The sequence below is a fragment of the Falco peregrinus genome, chromosome 5, assembly GCF_023634155.1.
Source record: "Falco peregrinus isolate bFalPer1 chromosome 5, bFalPer1.pri, whole genome shotgun sequence".
NCBI lineage: Eukaryota > Metazoa > Chordata > Aves > Falconiformes > Falconidae > Falco > Falco peregrinus.
Window position 1 is genome coordinate 33,563,263 of NC_073725.1, and position 17,278 is coordinate 33,580,540.

Consider the following 17,278-nt stretch of genomic DNA (forward strand, 5'->3'; position numbering starts at 1 on the left):
TTGAACTAACACTGTGTGCTGCCTATTATACTAGTTAAATCACTTGTTAAATAGGGTTTTTACTTCCAAATTTCTGATGTTTATTATCCTGAATATTTTTCTTTTATGCAAATATACATATCTTATAAAAACAAAAAGTATTCATCTTTATGGGAAATGCACGTTACCTGAAGAACTTAATGCACAGTTTATTGAATCAGTGCAGAAATAGGATCATATAGGTTGGAAAAGAAACTTTAAGATCATCAAATCCAAAATAATAAACTTTCATGGAATTTTAAAATATGAAGTTTTATTTTATTGTGGCTACCTTTAATAGCATTGTGAAGTATACTAATTAAATGTGAATGTTTTGCATGGTCCAGGCACGCTACTATGCCTTTGTACTGTGTGGCTGGATATATATATTTGTTGAAAAATTCTGTTTGGAGACATTTAAATTGACTTAAATCCTAAAATATGAACAAGAGCTCTTGATTGCTAATGCAAAATATTTCAACAAATATAACATTATTTGTTGGCATTTTATGTTGATGTTATATACACATTTTTCCCTTCCACATTTTTAACAGTACCAAAGTAAGCCAATGCTTTTTCAGTCAGCAGACCTGAGGATATTCTTTTGTCTTTTCAGAGAAGAATTCTTCTCATTCCTTTCAGGAAAAGTGGATGAATGCTAAGAATAAAGTAGAAAAAGGAGAGTAATTCAGGTTCTTCAGCAGTCAATGGGAGCCAGAGCACTGTTCTTTGCTTCAATATAAATTCATTGGTTGTTGTCAATCCTAAGAGGCTTTACACTGCAGTGTGTTTAATTTTCCTTCTAGTACTCCACTAATAATTAGATTAATTAAACTCACCCCATTCTAGGATGCCCATTTTCTTAGACTGTATTAATAAAATGTCTAAGTTGAATCTTCATGTTCTGTCTTCCTGTAGTTGCATAACAAATGTGCTTCACATCTAAAACCTGAATGTGACTGTGGACCGTTGAAGGACCATATTTTACCACCCACATCAATCTGCCCAGTAGTATTGGTGAGTTACCCGTATGTTTATTTAAGATGTAATCCTCTGTCATAGGTAATGGCTGAAACAATGCTGGGACTAATTGCTAGAGTATTTGTTAAATTCACGGAGCTGTGTGAAACTTAAACACAATGGGCGATCCTGGCTGATGAGTTTATAAGCATGTGTGCTTTATCCTCTGCATATTGCAGTTTGCTTCATGTAAGAATGAACTTTCTGTAGGGCATATTATAACTGAAGCTGACTCAGGTTTTATCACTTACTCAGACTGTACTTACCAGAAACTGTATAGGCAGAACACTTCTACATTTTACATCTTTTATAGATCCAGCTTCCCAGAATAATGAAGTTATTCTTATGGACAGTTTTTGCTTGGGATGCATATTGTATATCTGCAATGCTGAGGTCTCTGATCTAAGCCGGAGGTTACCTAGAATGATGACACTGGTCTTGCAGTAAGCTATGCATCAACATTATGGTATATTTTATTCTGCAGTCATGGACAGTAAATTTCTCTGTCCACAAAAACAATAACTCAATTCAATGAAAATAAAAATGCATGCTATGTGTAGGTTGTATAGAAGAGCTGATCAGTTTATCATGAAAAAAGAGCTTTGGAATTAACTTATGTATTCATATATTAAATTGGATGTTTTATGCTGGGTAAAGGCATAGCAGCATCATTCATAAAAGAACAGACATGTGGTCCTCTTACTTTAAATATATTTCAAAATAAGAGTAAGAACTGCTTGAACTTAAGAGTAATGATTTATTGCAGGGAGGAAACCCAAGAAAATGTACCTTCTAATCTTAAACATGTTTCTGGTATGTTTCTGATCATTAAGAATAATATTCATGCCTATTGTAAATTACTTGTTTTCTGATTAATCCTTTTGGGTGTTTGTTTACAAATCTGCTAAGGGATGGATGCTAGACTTTGGCCATCTACTTGAGTAAACTGGGACTATTCCATTGCTGTCAATGAAGGTAAAGCAATGGAAAGCTGGCTTTAATATTTATGAATTATTATTTTAGTATTTTTGAAAAGTCATAGGAGTAGTTCTGTAGTTTTTCTGTCATAGTATTTTGATATTACCTGGACAAATTCTCAATAATAATGGTAAAATATTATTTTAAGTTTGTTGGATAATTACTTGCTCAAGTACATTATTTAATTTTCAGGATTTTAGGTGATACTTTAAAAGTTAACATGTAGAAATTCTGATTTTGTTTCTGTACTGTTTCCATTTTATTGTTGTTTATTGTTTTCTATTCTTAAAAACTGAATAAAGCCTCAGCATGAAATTTCATCTTCAATTATATTTGTGTAACTCCATTTTCTTTTCAGGAGAGGAAGAGGGGTAGAGGAATTAAGTTTTTCAGTTCCACAATTGGAATTTAGTTAAGTTATTTAGAGGATATGTAAAACCACTCTAGGGTCAAATCGCCCTTGGATAGACTTGTTTTATCTCAAATTTTGAAGGCATAAGCAGAAGTAAATATGTTTTCCTGTATCAGAATAATGTTTCAATGTTATATACTAATAATGTAAAATGTATTTCAGCACAATGTATATTGTTAGGAATGGAAAATATACTTTCCTGTGATTTAATGCGATCTTTATGATTTTGTACTATATTTGTTCATCTAGTAGTTTTTTCCAAAAATGCATTAAAATCCTGAGTATACCTATGTTAAAAAAAAAGCATCGGTGACATAGCTAACAGGAGTTGCTCCTAGAAATGGTTGATTACAGGTACATAATATTTGGGTTAGCAATTTTTTAATTAGTTTATCTCATTTCCTGTTATGGGGATTCCTTTTGACAAACACAATACTTCAGCATATGTGGAACAATCACTCTCAATAATGACACCAAAATCAGTAAATATATCCATGTCAAAATTGTCTAAAGATAATAGTAAGTGTTATATTCTATTAATAGAATGATGTGTTCAGACATATCAAATCTGATATACCTAACAGCGGAAGGGTCTTTCACCTAGGACGCACATTTAGCTTCGATGATCAGCTAAGCAATAATATCTTGCAATGCTACACGTATGTGGAAGGTAAAAAAAAGCAGATAATCACAGTGCTTTCATTACCAGCTTTATCCTTGAATATTTTGAGGTATCAGAGAAGAACATTTCTCCTTCTTCCATAGAATAAGTTATAGGAGTTGTGGGAAAACAGCAAGTTCAAAAATCTTGTATCTTTGGTCTCCCAAAAGTTTTGTCCCTCCCTTCTATCTGTAACTTTGGAAATCCAGACTTCTTCCAGAAAATTGTCAGAGTTCATCTTAGACCAAGATGCCACCTTGTAATTTTTCCTTCAAGAGTACAGGTTAAAACCCTTCTCATCTTTTCTTTTTGTTGAACTAAAGGCATTCATATTTTTACCTTTCTGATTCAGCATGTCTCATTTCTTCACTTCTTGTGAAGTCCAGCCTTTATTCTTTCTGCAGAGATAAAGAGATTTTTTTCATAACTTGCATTTCACGGTAGCATGTATTATATACAAGAGCTACCAAACCAGTATCTTAGTTGTCATTTGTTCTTCAGGTCTGTATCCTTCGAGTTTTTCCATTTACTAGGTATCCATTGATGTCCAAAATCACTACTGCAACTGTGACGAATAAATTAAAAATACCTACCCTTCCTGACTGTAATATCACAGAGGGTGACATTTCTCTTCCCACTAAACGTAGCAACCTCAGCTCAGGTGACTGTTCTAAATTACTCATTTAGGGTCTCTTTAGACATGAGCAGTTCCTCTAAATTGGAGCGACTGGTGTGATCCTCTCATAATGTCCCTTCTCTTAATGGCTGGAGAGAGAAACTAAATGCCTGGTCACCTGGAAGTTAGATGTCCGGGATAAATTAGAGGGCTCTCATTTTCAAAACTGCACAAGATGGAACTTGTCAAATGTTATTCCTAAATTTGGTACGCTGCATTCTCAGTTGAAAAAGAAACCATGGCAAAACTCAGGTGGCTGGTACTGTGCATACCATGAAAGAATCAAGTATCTGCCTAGTTTCAATACCTTAGAAAGATTTTTCATATCTTACTGCAATACTTTTAAATGTTTTAATAAAACGTAGTCTGTCATCTTTAAAACTAGTCCTTTTTACTTTGCTTTTTACCATATATAAGGCTTTTTTTTACAGTGACGTTTTTTGTTCAAGTTAAATGAGTTTGTTATAAACTGTGTGTGCAGATCTCAAGTGATAGTCTTTTAATAGATGTCAGATACACTTTAATGTTACTCTCTTTTATTTCGGTAACGTTTTAATTAATTCATACTGATTGAATAAATGTACATTGAGACTTGTTTCCTAATGAGGGCACATTTAGAGGAAAGGTTTTGCATCATTCTGATATCCTGTGGGTAATTATATTCTAATTATATGGTGGGGGGAAAAAGTCTATAACTCAGTGCTGATATTGTTCATTGGACCCAATTAATTACATGCACATAATGAAAGTTCATGATAAGGTTGACTGGCAGTGAGTTTAAAAATCTTTAACTCAATTGAATCCTAGCCTACCAAGAGTACAGAATTAAATCATAACCAGGTTAAAAACTGGCTATTGGAATGTGATGAGTGAGTAGCGAAGAAAAAAAGATTGGTCTCTTGTCATGATACAGCTTCTCTCCCTTCACCCCTTTGTAAGGCAGAAAGGGAAAAATGCTAACATACTTTTTGGCTTCATTTCATGCCTTCCTTTACTTTGCTCCTTTTATTGATGAATATGTAGGATGTTCTAATTCAGGTTTATGATTGTAGAACAGTAATTAGATTTTTCTATTTCCCACCAAAATAGATATAGCCTTGGGTAATGACAAATCAACCAATAAAAGCCTACTATTTAATAAATATATATTTATTATTCTTTTGATTCTCCTATTGTTTATGTGAGTTATACAATGACCTATTTTTTATTTAATTTCTAACATTGGTTTTGAAAACTATAATTAAAAGTGTTAATTGTGGAATAAAAAGAAAATTCTGGAATAAATTGTAAAACATAAGGTACCATGATTATGGTGTGAGCATTACTATATGACAGTTATCACTGTATCCATAGTAACCAGTTTATTTCAAAGAGGGAGGGTCTGGTATAATATTGAAGAAAAGCACAAGAAAATATAAATTGGATACGTTTCCTTGTATTCAACTTGCAACTTCATTGTTCAGCATTCTGGGACAAATTGGTGCTCATGATAAAAAGTTTGGAACAACTCAACTTTGTTTCTTTTCTCTTATGAATGGATTTGGCTTTTCTTCTGTTTAGCAAAGATGCTTTTAACTTTTTAGGACAAAATCACTTAAGCATAAATTCTGTTTATATAAATATAGAATACATATAGAGAGAGTTTGGTATATATAAAACATATAGATATTTTTTCATATAATAAGGTAAATTTGTTTATATATACTTAATATAAAATGCCATCATAAGTCAAATTTACTTGACCTCTTATTTTAAAACATAAATGGCTATGCATTTTGGTGTAGAAAAAGTATCTCATATGGGTTTGGGCTGGTTTAGCATTTTATTACACAAGAACATAGATGTTCAAAAATATTTGCTTTATATCTAGGTCTATTTAGCACATAAAACAATTCACACAGTAGATTATAAATGCTTTAGCTAAGAAATGTGCCTTGTGCAACTGTAGCTTCAAACTTTTGCATGAATATAGCAAGTGTGTTGAGATGCTGGCAAAAAATAAAACAGAATTAAAGTTGAAAATATTGTACAAGAATTTTCTTTGACTTTCAGTATTTAGAGAGACTAGATAGAATAGGTAATGGCTGTTTTATAATGGCAACATAGTTCAATAGATTTTTATTTTTAATGTCTGATAATACGTTCTACTAGGACTTTTCTTGTGAGGTAGTCGGATGTTACATAAGAGAGCATATATATATATATATATATATATATGTATATATAAAGGGATTTAGCAGTTGCTGGTTGAAGAATGAGCTTTCTTAATCCCTTTTCCAATATTTAATCCTAAAATGATCTTCTGTTTTTATTAGAGTAGAGATCGGTTTTAACTGAGTTGAATCCAACCTCAACATGGAGCACAGAAAGTCAGTGCAGTGTGTAAGCATCTTAGTTATGAGCAACTCAATCCTTTGAAGTTGAGTAGTAACCTTATTCTGAGTTTCTGAACAAAGGTATTACAAAAAAACAGTTATTTGAATCTATATGCTTGTGGAGTGGGGATTTAAATCTGGTTGTTGAATATTAAGTAATGACATAGCAACTGAAACAGATTTAAAAACCAAAACAAAACACTTTTTCTCTTCAGTTGTATATCGTATTGCAGATTCACTTCTCTGAGAATCTAAACCAGACTTGAAATATAATGGTGTGCTTATCTACACGAAGAGCTTTTTCATTTCTTTGAAGTCAGAAGGAAATTAATAATTGCCCTGGAGGAAAATGTATCTTCCTAACTAATTATCTGTTCGGCAAACACAGTTCGATGTTAAAATAATAAGATGCTGATAAACTGAAATGGCAGCCATTCAATCATTTTAAGTTATACCTAGTTGCCTGCCCACAGCTCATCACTACTGTCTGTCCCTAAGTTTATTCCTTACATGATCTCCTGTTGTAGTTTAAGATGTTTTTATTTTCAAAATTCTTCCCAACTACTTTCTATTTCTTGGATAGTGTATATAATTACATGCTATAGACAGAGTTCTTTTTAGGTTACAAATTAATAGTCATGAGCCCTACTGTTGTTGCATGTTGATGCACATATTGAATGGTTGCAAGATGTAAGGCAAGCTACCTTCAGCCAAATAAATGAACTAGGGTCGACATGCTAAATAAAAAATACTTGATTGTGATTTTGATATGTAATCCTTTAAATCTTTATTAAGACATATTAAACAAGCAACACAACATATATATATATATATATATATATACACACATGAAGTTACCATGTAGTGATTCCTTGTTCAGAACAGTCTTGGGGTCAGCTATTTTGGAAGGTATTCTTTAATGACATCATCTCCATTCCAGCACTGTCCTTTTCCACTTATTTTGGCTACTGGTAGTACAGGTGACAAAATATCTCCTGATTGATATAATGATTTACTTTTTTTTCCTAGCTGCAAATACTTCTGTCAAGACAGCTTTCAGATAAATTAGAAACCTTGCCTTTCATTTACAGTATGGACATGTGCAGATCACTAGACAGTATTTTTGCTACTGAATTGGTTGCTACGCTTGTCCACAGGGTGACTTTTAGCTTCGGCCCATGGTTGTAGAGCTAGGTATTGTGCTACTGTTCTATGACCTTTCAAGGCAGTGTGATGTTGTGTCCTAATATTGGCTTTTCTTGATTAATATGGACACAAGATTAGAGCTGGAAATATGGAGAAAATTTTGAAAAGTATATTTTCAAAATATTTTAGCACATCTAAATCACAGTTGGATGTGTTGTCTAATAGATATTACAGATAGTTTGCTCCCCAGGGTTTTAGGCTAGTGGTAGTGGGTTTTTGCGGTTTTCAGGGTGTCTGAATTTTTGATTCTCTTTGGTTGTTCTATGGAACTGTGTAACCATGGACAGAAATTGCATTGAATGGAATTTTTGTAAGCAGGGTCTTGAATACCGCATAGGTTTATGAAATGACAGCCTAGGAGTAACCATTCTAGTATTTCATTGCATATTAAAGCAGAGATTTTGCATCCCTTGGGTATTCCAGTATCATTAAACAAAATAGCTCCAAAGAACCATCGAGCAACCGCCCTCCAAGTTCCTTAAAAAAACCCAAAAAAAACAACAAAGCATCACTTTGGTATTCAAGTCACATATTTAAACTTCCATAGCATTCATCCTGCAAACATTTGAGGATACCTTTACGTGGTATTCCATGCGTTCTATTTGATCTTCTATGACCAAATTCCTCTAATTAATATCTTTTAAGTTTACAGTTCTATAATAAGATATTTTTAATAACTGTTTTGATTTATGCACATTAACACAGAATTTGGTTCTCTCCATATGTATCCCCACCCCCAAGTTGGGTTTTAGGGTATATCCTCATCTGAAGGCATACAGTATAAAAAAATTATTATACAGAAGTAATCTCAAGTTTTCAGTAGCTACTTGAGAAACTGTGTAATAGTATTAACCAATCGTATTAAATGTATAAATAAATTGGGTTTTAATTTATAAAATAATTGTTTTAAATAATATCACCTGTGCACAAAATAATCCAGAAAAATAGCGTTGCAGTTGTTGATTAAGAGGCAAGGTGAGAAAAAGTAGGTTTTGCTGCACTGGCACTGGATTCTGTGTCAGCAGTTAAAATGTAAAGGGGTAACTTGTTAGTCATTAGTTGTTATTTATCTGTTCTCTTATAACAGCTATGACGAGAGTATGCTATTTCTAGTTGTTAGGGTTTTATGTAAAGGAAAAGGCTGTACCTCTATACAAGGAGTAGAAATACTTTGTGAGGATGAATGTAGTATAGCTTGTAAATTGTAGTAGAAGAAATCTTTGTAAATTCCTCACTTTTGATGAGAATTCGAAGACTTGGAAGATAAAATAATAAGAATGCTCCCCAGGTACCAAGTTTCTCTTCTTACTATTTGAAAGAATTAAGTCCTCAGGTTTTCTAATATTTTTAGCTGGTGCTAAGATGATCCCACACATACTTCCTGTAACTTAAATTATATCACATGACAGCCAAAACATGGGAGGCGTATGGTTGTGCGAATGTATAAAAAAAGTGCTGTGTACATTTGTTGCGAAATGCAACTGCTGCAAGGTAACATTCCTTGTGAGTGCTCTCTGCGTGCCCCTTGCCATTCCAGCTGTTCAGTGTTGCAGCCTAACATTCTCTTTTTCCAACAGACGCTACCCACTTTAGGAGGTTTACTCCCTGAGGTGCGTAACGGGAGGCATCCATGTACGCACGAGTACTAACGGATCATGATATTGTACATTCTTTTTGCTATAAAGTGCATTTTGGGGCTGAACTGAAAAATATAGACATGATATTCTGTGTTATCATTTGAACTTCCCTGTCTTATTTATCAATATTTTTATCTTATTTGAATGAATAAGGGATAGATAAAATTTGAGTAGTGCTTATCTGATAGTGATCACTCTGGAGCAATACTGAATGGTAAAAGCTCCAGTTAATGGATATTGACTTCAAAGTGGAAGTTCAAGGGGAAAAAGGAAGGCATGAGAGGTGCAAAAATGGATGGAATTTATTTTTTTTTTTTGTGGTAAATGCTATTTTGAAAGGTATGTGCTCTGGCACATACCAAAAAAACAGAAAAGCTTGATTCTTTGAGCCATCAAAATGTACAATAGCTTTTAAAATGCTGTGTTTGGTATCTCTATCAACCTCATGCATGTCTACTAAACAAAATGGTTCCCAGATGCATTAATCATTTTGTAATCTTTAATTAACAAGATCATAAATACAGCACAACTGTTGTAAAAAACATTTCTTATCTTGAAAAATAAATTTTTGCATTTCTTTAAAACATTTATTCAATGTCTGTCAAATATTTGTCTTAACATTGCTAGAATTTGTAGGCTATTATCCACAGATGATTTTATTAAACTGTTATTATCTTATTAAAAAATGACACTGTTTAGTTCCTGACACTCTCAGATAGCTTAGTAATATTATTGTTCCTGAAAGAAAGTTATTCAAAGTCATGTACAACTGGATTAGGAAGCCTATTTCATATATTCTCTTTCATAGATAGAACAAGGTATCTGTGCAAGAATGTTTAAAAGAGATTTTTTTTTTTTAATGAAATGGTAAATCTTTTTGTGTTCCATTAATAGGTTTATTCGGTAGAATTAAAATATGCATTATTATATTCTTTCATATAAACTAAGTCAGATCCTCGCTAGTATGACACATATCTAAAAATTATAGGCTATATAAGTCTAGGAAATCTAGAATCTCCTATCAGCTTCTTCAAAAATGTTTCAGAGAGCACTATTAGTACATGTAGTGATGTGTATTGTTCTGTCATGTGCATGTAAGATGGGTGATATGAAATACTTTATTTCTACTTTCTTCAAAAAACATAATGAAAGGAAGCAGACCCTCAATGATAATGAGGTCAGGTATCCATATCTGAATTTTTAAATAAAACTCTTAGACAATCTGTATCATGACTATACTTTTTCTATTATTTTGTTTGAGATGTATGGCCTAATCTTGTGTAATCACTGCTTAGGAGAAGCTGTCTTTGTCTGAGTTAAACAATTGTTTTGCTTATGGGACAGTGTAAACTAGAGAAGGAATGTTGCTAATGCAGTGGTCATAGGGCCATGGCCAGCTGAGGATATTTGCTGTATCATGCTGGAACAAAAAAAAAAAAAAATCCAAAACTTTGCTTGAGGTAATTGTTACTGCATTTTGCTCATGAGTGATTGATAACAGCAGGTTTGGGCACTGTGGTAAGCATCCTTTATGTAAAGACAGTTCTCAGCAGTGTATAAATACTTTTCCTCTAAGTAATAGCGTGATATATGCAAGAGATTTTTAGTGCCACACTTTATAAGTAGGCCTCTTTTGAACATAATTTTTTTTAACTTCTCTAAATGCACATACTCATTGTGCTGGATCAGTTCCTTTCTGTTACCTTTTTCTTTGAACTATCAAATATATCATTTAGCTTAACATTTTAATAGACTTCTTTAAAATTTGCTCTCCATCTGTGATTTTTGTTAGAAATCAGGGTGTTTTTTACTAGATATGTGTCTGCATTACTGACATCTGATTTAGTTTTTTGAAGATGTTGGAATATCCAAGAGTCAGATTTGGCCATAATATAAAATCCTGTCTAACATTGTATGATTACTTCTTATAAAATGTAGTGACATTTAAAGGTAGTTATTCACAAAGTTGTTTAAAACCCCAAGGCTTATATATGTAATGAAGTGTGAAGCTTCCTTCATACTGAAGTTTCTTACACGCTGTCCTTGGCATTAACCAATACCATCGTGCATTAATGTTTTGTGTTGTTTCACAAATTTTATTCTCTTTGGGTCCCTCATCCTAGTTCTAGTTTCTAAAAAATGATCAAATAAATAGGTGCCAAGCCAGTGATTTCTCTAGAAGTGATATGGACAGTATTCATTTTTTGAAGATTAGGGCTGAGATGAACTGCTCTAATTGCTTTTCCTGTTTCCTGTTTAAAACAGTGATATTGCAGTCAAGATTCTTGGACCTCCTCTTGAACTAAAGCATCCAAGACTCAGTTACCTAACCTCTTGGGAATCTCACTGCATACAGGAAATAGCCTAGGCTCCCCTGTTTGGGTGTTTTGTTTTTTTTTTTTTTTTTTTTTGCGGGGGGGGGTTGGTTGGTTGGTATTGGGTGTTTTGTTTTCTTTTTTTTCCTGTGGCATAGGTTTGTCAGTCCTCTTAAAGAAAATGTGATCATATTGCCACAGTTGCTTAACATACTTGGCTACCCACAGCAGCTTGGGATGACTTGAACCACTGTTTGTATTAAGACTAGATCAAGGCTGAGTCAGTCTCCAGGTTTAAGGAGACTAGAGGTGGTATAAAAACCTTTAGATCTTTGGGTCCACATCTGTGTTAGAAGGCACTATATTAAGCTGGGATTTATTCCCTTCCTGCCAGAGAATCTGTGTCAGTGCTTCTTACCTGTTCAAACTTCTCCAGAAAGAATGGCGTGGGTTAATTGCTAGTGCAAACCCTAAGGCTTTATCAGAGGTAGCACAGAGATGTGTTTGGCCTGGTATGGAACGTAAATGGTAACATTTAATGAACTGCTTACTGGGTGCAGTTGTAGGGGGTGCAACAGTGTGCTTCATGCTCCGTTCTAGTGCAGAAGCTTTGTGCCAGCCCGTTTCCCTGACTAGTTTAAAGCCTTCTTGCACTTGTGAAGTGAGGAAAGTGGCTGGGCTGCAGTTAGGATTGGGGACACTGATTCTATTTGATAAACATCTGCTGTCTTAATTTATGGTGCTTTTTTGGGCAACCTAAAAGGACATGCTGGGTATGGTTTATAAATAGGGTAAATGAGATACAAAGAGCAAGGACTTTATTATTATGATTTATTTATTCAGAGTTCTGGGAAATGATCTGACAACAGTTGAAAATATGATTACAGCAACATACTTCTGAGCCTTCCTCTTCCAAATAACCATCTGATTGTGATGTGTATCAGCACCAAAAGTTGTCAGTGGCTTAGAATCTGATGTAGATTCTGGTTTCATTCTGACAGAAAATAAGTATTTTATAAAAAGCCATTCAGCCAATTGATTGTGGTACTTTTAAAACAGGTGTATTTTGCCAAAGTGGTAAAGTACTCTTGAAGCATCCAACCTTTGCTAGCAGTTAACATGGAATTTTGATAAATAGCTAATCTCTTATCAGTGCGCTTATCAAACAATCAAGTATATTGTATGATTGGCTTTCAAGTTTCAGAATGCCATCCTGGCAATGTCAGATAATCTTTTCACATCATTGCATTAATTTGTGTTGTGACTGCACACTTTTCATCCATCTATTGCCTAGTCATTATGGAATGTCCAGGCACATAGACAGATGTTATGTGAAGTGGCCAGACATTGTGTAATAACTAGACTGAGATCTCATTTTCATTACAGCAGAATCTGGCATAACTATCTAGTCAAAAACAAACTTTGTGGAGGCACAGTCTCAGTTACAGTTGTATAGCATTCCATAATGAGTTAAAATGTTCCATTTTCTTCTTTTTTCAAGGAAAGACAGGCAACAGTGAAAAAAGAAAAGAGTTGCCCCCAGCAAATGAACAAACTGGGAGAACGGAACAAAATGCAAAGAGCAAATTCCGTCACCGTAGATGGACAAGGTCTTCAGGTGTGATTATTGTTATTTTAATTTTAAGGAGATACTTGTACATATGACAACGATGGAGTGAGCAATCTTTAAAGTGAAATATTTCCTATATGTTCACTTTCCTAATGTTTCACTTTTATATGTTTAATAGTACAGTAGATACATTCTTCCATCTCTACAGGAATCCTGTGGTGCAAATCTGCTTCTCAAGTGATTGGTAGGATTTCCCAAGACATTAAGAGGGAGGGAAAACTAGCTTTAAAACACTTGTATTGTGGGGTGAAGGTGAACTCAATTGTTCTATTAACTGTCATGCAGCACTATGTGAATTTACATTATAAATCTGAGTCCGTCTTGATAACTATTCACTCTTCTCATTTGGACCTGTTAATTAATAGATGGATGGAGTAGATTTCAAGGATTATTTTTGTCCAGATATTTCCAAGTAGAGTATTTGGCACATCAAAATTAAGAGTGGAGAGAATTAGGTGGTTTCAGTAATAATGATATCTAGAATAAAAATGGAAGAGTTTTCTATTTAAAAGAAAAAGTTGTGTTTGTGATGAGCTAATGTTATTTTAGGGAGGTGGCTTAGAGGCATATGCCAGTGGTTCTGCCTGAACTGCTTGACTTCTTTCCCTTGCTATATGAGTAGTTTTGAGCAAAATCAATGTTGACATATATGATGCTGCTGCTTCTTTACTTCCTCAGGAGTTTAATGATCATCGTGATAGAATGTGTTTAATATACATGGTTTACTGTTCTCTCTATCTTTTGATATGTTGCAGTTGAGGTTCAGTAAAATGTAGAAGATTCCATTGTCCTATATCAAATGCTGTATACCTTGTAATTATTTCATGACATACCTTATTGTGTCAGGATAGAAAGGCTTATATTATTGTTTCATCTTTTTAGGTTAGTGAAACATTCTTGTTATGACAACCCCCAAAAAGGGAAAAAAAGAAACCCAAACAAAAAAAACCCCACCCACAACTGTAAAACCTATGCAGTCACATGGCTGCTCCATTTATGGTCTAGTAGGATATTACAGCAATCTTTATTCTTGACTTTCAAGGGTGTTTCCTTCTATTTGCCATCCTTATAGGCTGCATTACTATCCAGATTGTCTGTAACAGAGCGTGAAGCAAAAAGGCTGGAGTATTCATGGAGAGAAAGCTCAAGAACTGCTTAATCAGTCACAGTGTGACTAATAAACTGGTGATAAAGGAAGCATGGCAGTTTTCTAACTCTTAGGTGATATCTGTGCAATCCCAGTGAGCCCAACTCTTCTAGACAGAGGACCACCTCTGGCATCTCCTTTCATTAGCAGTGCCATGTATCATTATGAATTTTGATTTTACTCTAAACATTAGATTGCTTACACTCATGATGTATTTTCAGGTATTTTTCAAGTCTCTGTTTCCCACTCATGTGATGCAGTGCCTGGGATATAATACCTGGTCTGTTCAAAATCATGAACTCCTAGCACCACTGAGTCTTGCAAACACAACATTAAATTATTAAAATTTCTGCTTTCAGGTTATTAGAGCATAAGATTAATAAATTTGTTAGTATGATCCAAAACTTAACGTTCTGTCTTCTGTTTCCATTATTAATCCAAAGCCTAGGATTAATCATTGCTTTTATTTATTATCACTTGAGAAAGTGAGAAAGAAAGAGTGAGGACTAAGATGGCAGAATAATTATTGAATGGATTTGAGGTGTTTTATGAAGTGCTTGGTATTGTTCTGTAATACCTCATCTGTGACATATTGCATAATGTAATACTGGTTTGTAATAATGGTGATAACATTAGAATTAGTTCTGCAGTGATGACCCTAATTTGCTGATTATTTGTTTTTCTCTGTTGGGTAAAACTGGTTTCAAGTAACAGGAATCCATCTTAGCACCAGCTATTAAATTTTTGGTTGGAATCAATAATAATAACCTGACCGTTGTGAAGGCTGAGTGGATCTCAAAGGATGCCGTAGTGAAACACTGGGATCAGTGAGACTGTTAGGGTTGGGTTTTTTTTCCTGCTCACAGATTATATGATTTTGGAACTATTTCCACAAAGACATAAGGTTTCATGAATATACCTGGTAATTAATGTTATTATTTTGCCTAAAGGTGGTCTGGAGCAAAAAATTTCTGTAGCTGATCAAAGTATACTACTCTAATTCCCCTGTATCTGGCCAAACAGTGTTTCTCTGATTCTAATACTCTAATTTTGCTGGCATAGTCTCATTTTAAAATGATCTTCAGTGAACAAGAAAAGGACTTCTGTGACTTTTTTGGAACCTTTCTTATTTAGAAAGCTTGATGATTATATTAACTGCATGTTTGTCATTTGAGTTCCCAAGGTAACATGTAAAGGATACCCAGCAAATCTTCATCCTGCTTCTGTTAGACCTGTTTTCAGTATGGGAGAAGCTATATATAGTGGGTCCACCATATATATATATATATTTAAAACTTTAGGTTACTTGTCCAAGAACTTAATGGAGATTGCCTTTAAATCATACTAGATTAAGGTTTGAAAATGTTCACCAATTAAGTCTAACCCTTTAGTTGCATTGTTTATTATATAGAAAGATCTGTGTTATCTGGAAAAGTAATATGCAGATCTGTAAGGAATTAAGAGACCCTATTTTGCAATTCAGTGGAATATGAACTGGTTATTAGATTTTTTTTGATGGTCCAAAACCTTCTACTTGTAATAATGTAGTTAAGTTTTGAAATAAAAGATTTAAAATAGAAACAAGTTCTTAATTCAGCTTTTGTTGAGAAAAGTATCAAGACCAAACCTTCCTTCCATCAGACAGCAGTGAGCAGATAACTTAGTGGCACTGGAGATCTGCACGACTTAAAGACAATTAATCATAGTTAAGCTCATTCATCTTGCTTCTTTCTAGCTAACCAGCATAATGATCAGGATTATTATTTCTAATTAGAGGAAGTAATAGATCATGTATAACCTTAGGATGAGTCCCATTAATTAACCTGCGTCCTAAGGGATTTCAGTAGGTAGTCCATCTCTGTCACAATGAGCACCGTTGGTTTACATTTAGTTCACAGGAACAAACATCATGGGAATTGGCTAAATAACTAAAATTGATTAAAACAGTAGATAAAAATTAAATATATGACAAACTTCACTATATCCTGCAATTTGATATATGTTTCAACATACAGCACTTTACTGTAACAACATACTGTGCTAGAATGTGATACCGAGTGTTTTTATGCTAGGTTTAATTCCACTGAGTTTGCTGGAGTTTTTCATTATTTGTGGTATATATTGCAACAGATTTGGATCCATTTTTTGAGAAGTTATAGATGGTGTTGATACTCTAGTTCCTAACACTTCCTACTAGAAGAAAAATGCTTTTACATGCCTATAGGATTATGTGCCTATGTTAATAGGATGCCTGTAAAACTTGTAAGCTTTCATGTTTCTTGGGTTCTGCCTCAAATTACATTTTATGAAATCTTCAGCTGAAAAACACCCTGTTATTTCAGGAATAAGGATTTGAAGCAAGAGCTTTCAATGTACCATTTTGAAACAGACAGTCTAAGCTTCATCTCCTAAGTTAGTGTGTGACTTAGGAGATGTTGCCTTCAAAATCCATCTGCTTTTAACCATACTAGAATTGATATATGTCTAAAAATGATAATTTAAAATATGAATAATCTAGCTTTATGGTTTTAAATATATATATATTAGAGAGAGAGATAGTCTGATGTATTTTTTGTGTGCTCTTCAAGTCTATGGAGCAAAGGCAGTGAACATGCACATCTCATTTCAGTACTTGAAAGTGCAGCCTAACACTGTTACTTAGAAAGAAGGTGTTAGTTTGTAAAGCTAAACATTAACGTGACCATGTACAACTTTCCAAGCACAAAAGAATTAAAAAGCGTGGTAGAATTCATTGTTTCCTTCAGTATATCCTCCTCCATTCTTTTCCTTAAGCTTTTTCTTCTCCCACATGTTTTCTCCTCTACTTTTTAGTTTTCTAGCTTTCTAAGGTGTGTAAAGGAACTCACTATTGTTATGGTGGTTAAATTTTAAAAAGTGTATGATTTCATATCATACCAAATATTGCAGGTTTCTGTAATTAAAAAAAATTATGTCAAGTTTAAAATTTCATATAGCTATATTTGACCTTTATAGTATAGTGTCCTTTCTCACTACAAAATACAGTTTCTTCATTGCTTTTTTCCATAGTAAATTGCTGTCAGAATCAGTGATGCATTTCTTGCATTTAAAGTTTTCTTCTGTATTGACGGATATAACCTATATATATCAATGTTTCAATGGAATTATAAGTTAAAATGGTGTTGCAGCTGTAAGACAGCATTAAAAAGAAAGTCACTTGCAAT

The 17,278-nt window shown here is 33.7% G+C and overlaps 1 protein-coding gene across 2 annotated transcripts in view; it reads left to right on the top strand.

Annotated features, from left to right (window-relative positions):
• Positions 1-17,278, top strand: part of DGKB (diacylglycerol kinase beta) — a 363,732-nt gene that overhangs the window by 118,064 nt on the left and 228,390 nt on the right. For both annotated transcript variants that reach the window (XM_027777058.2, XM_027777059.2), the window contains 2 exons: positions 937-1,035; positions 12,800-12,916. In XM_027777058.2, the coding sequence (XP_027632859.1) occupies positions 937-1,035; positions 12,800-12,916 (216 nt within the window). The remainder of the gene's footprint in view (positions 1-936; positions 1,036-12,799; positions 12,917-17,278) is intronic.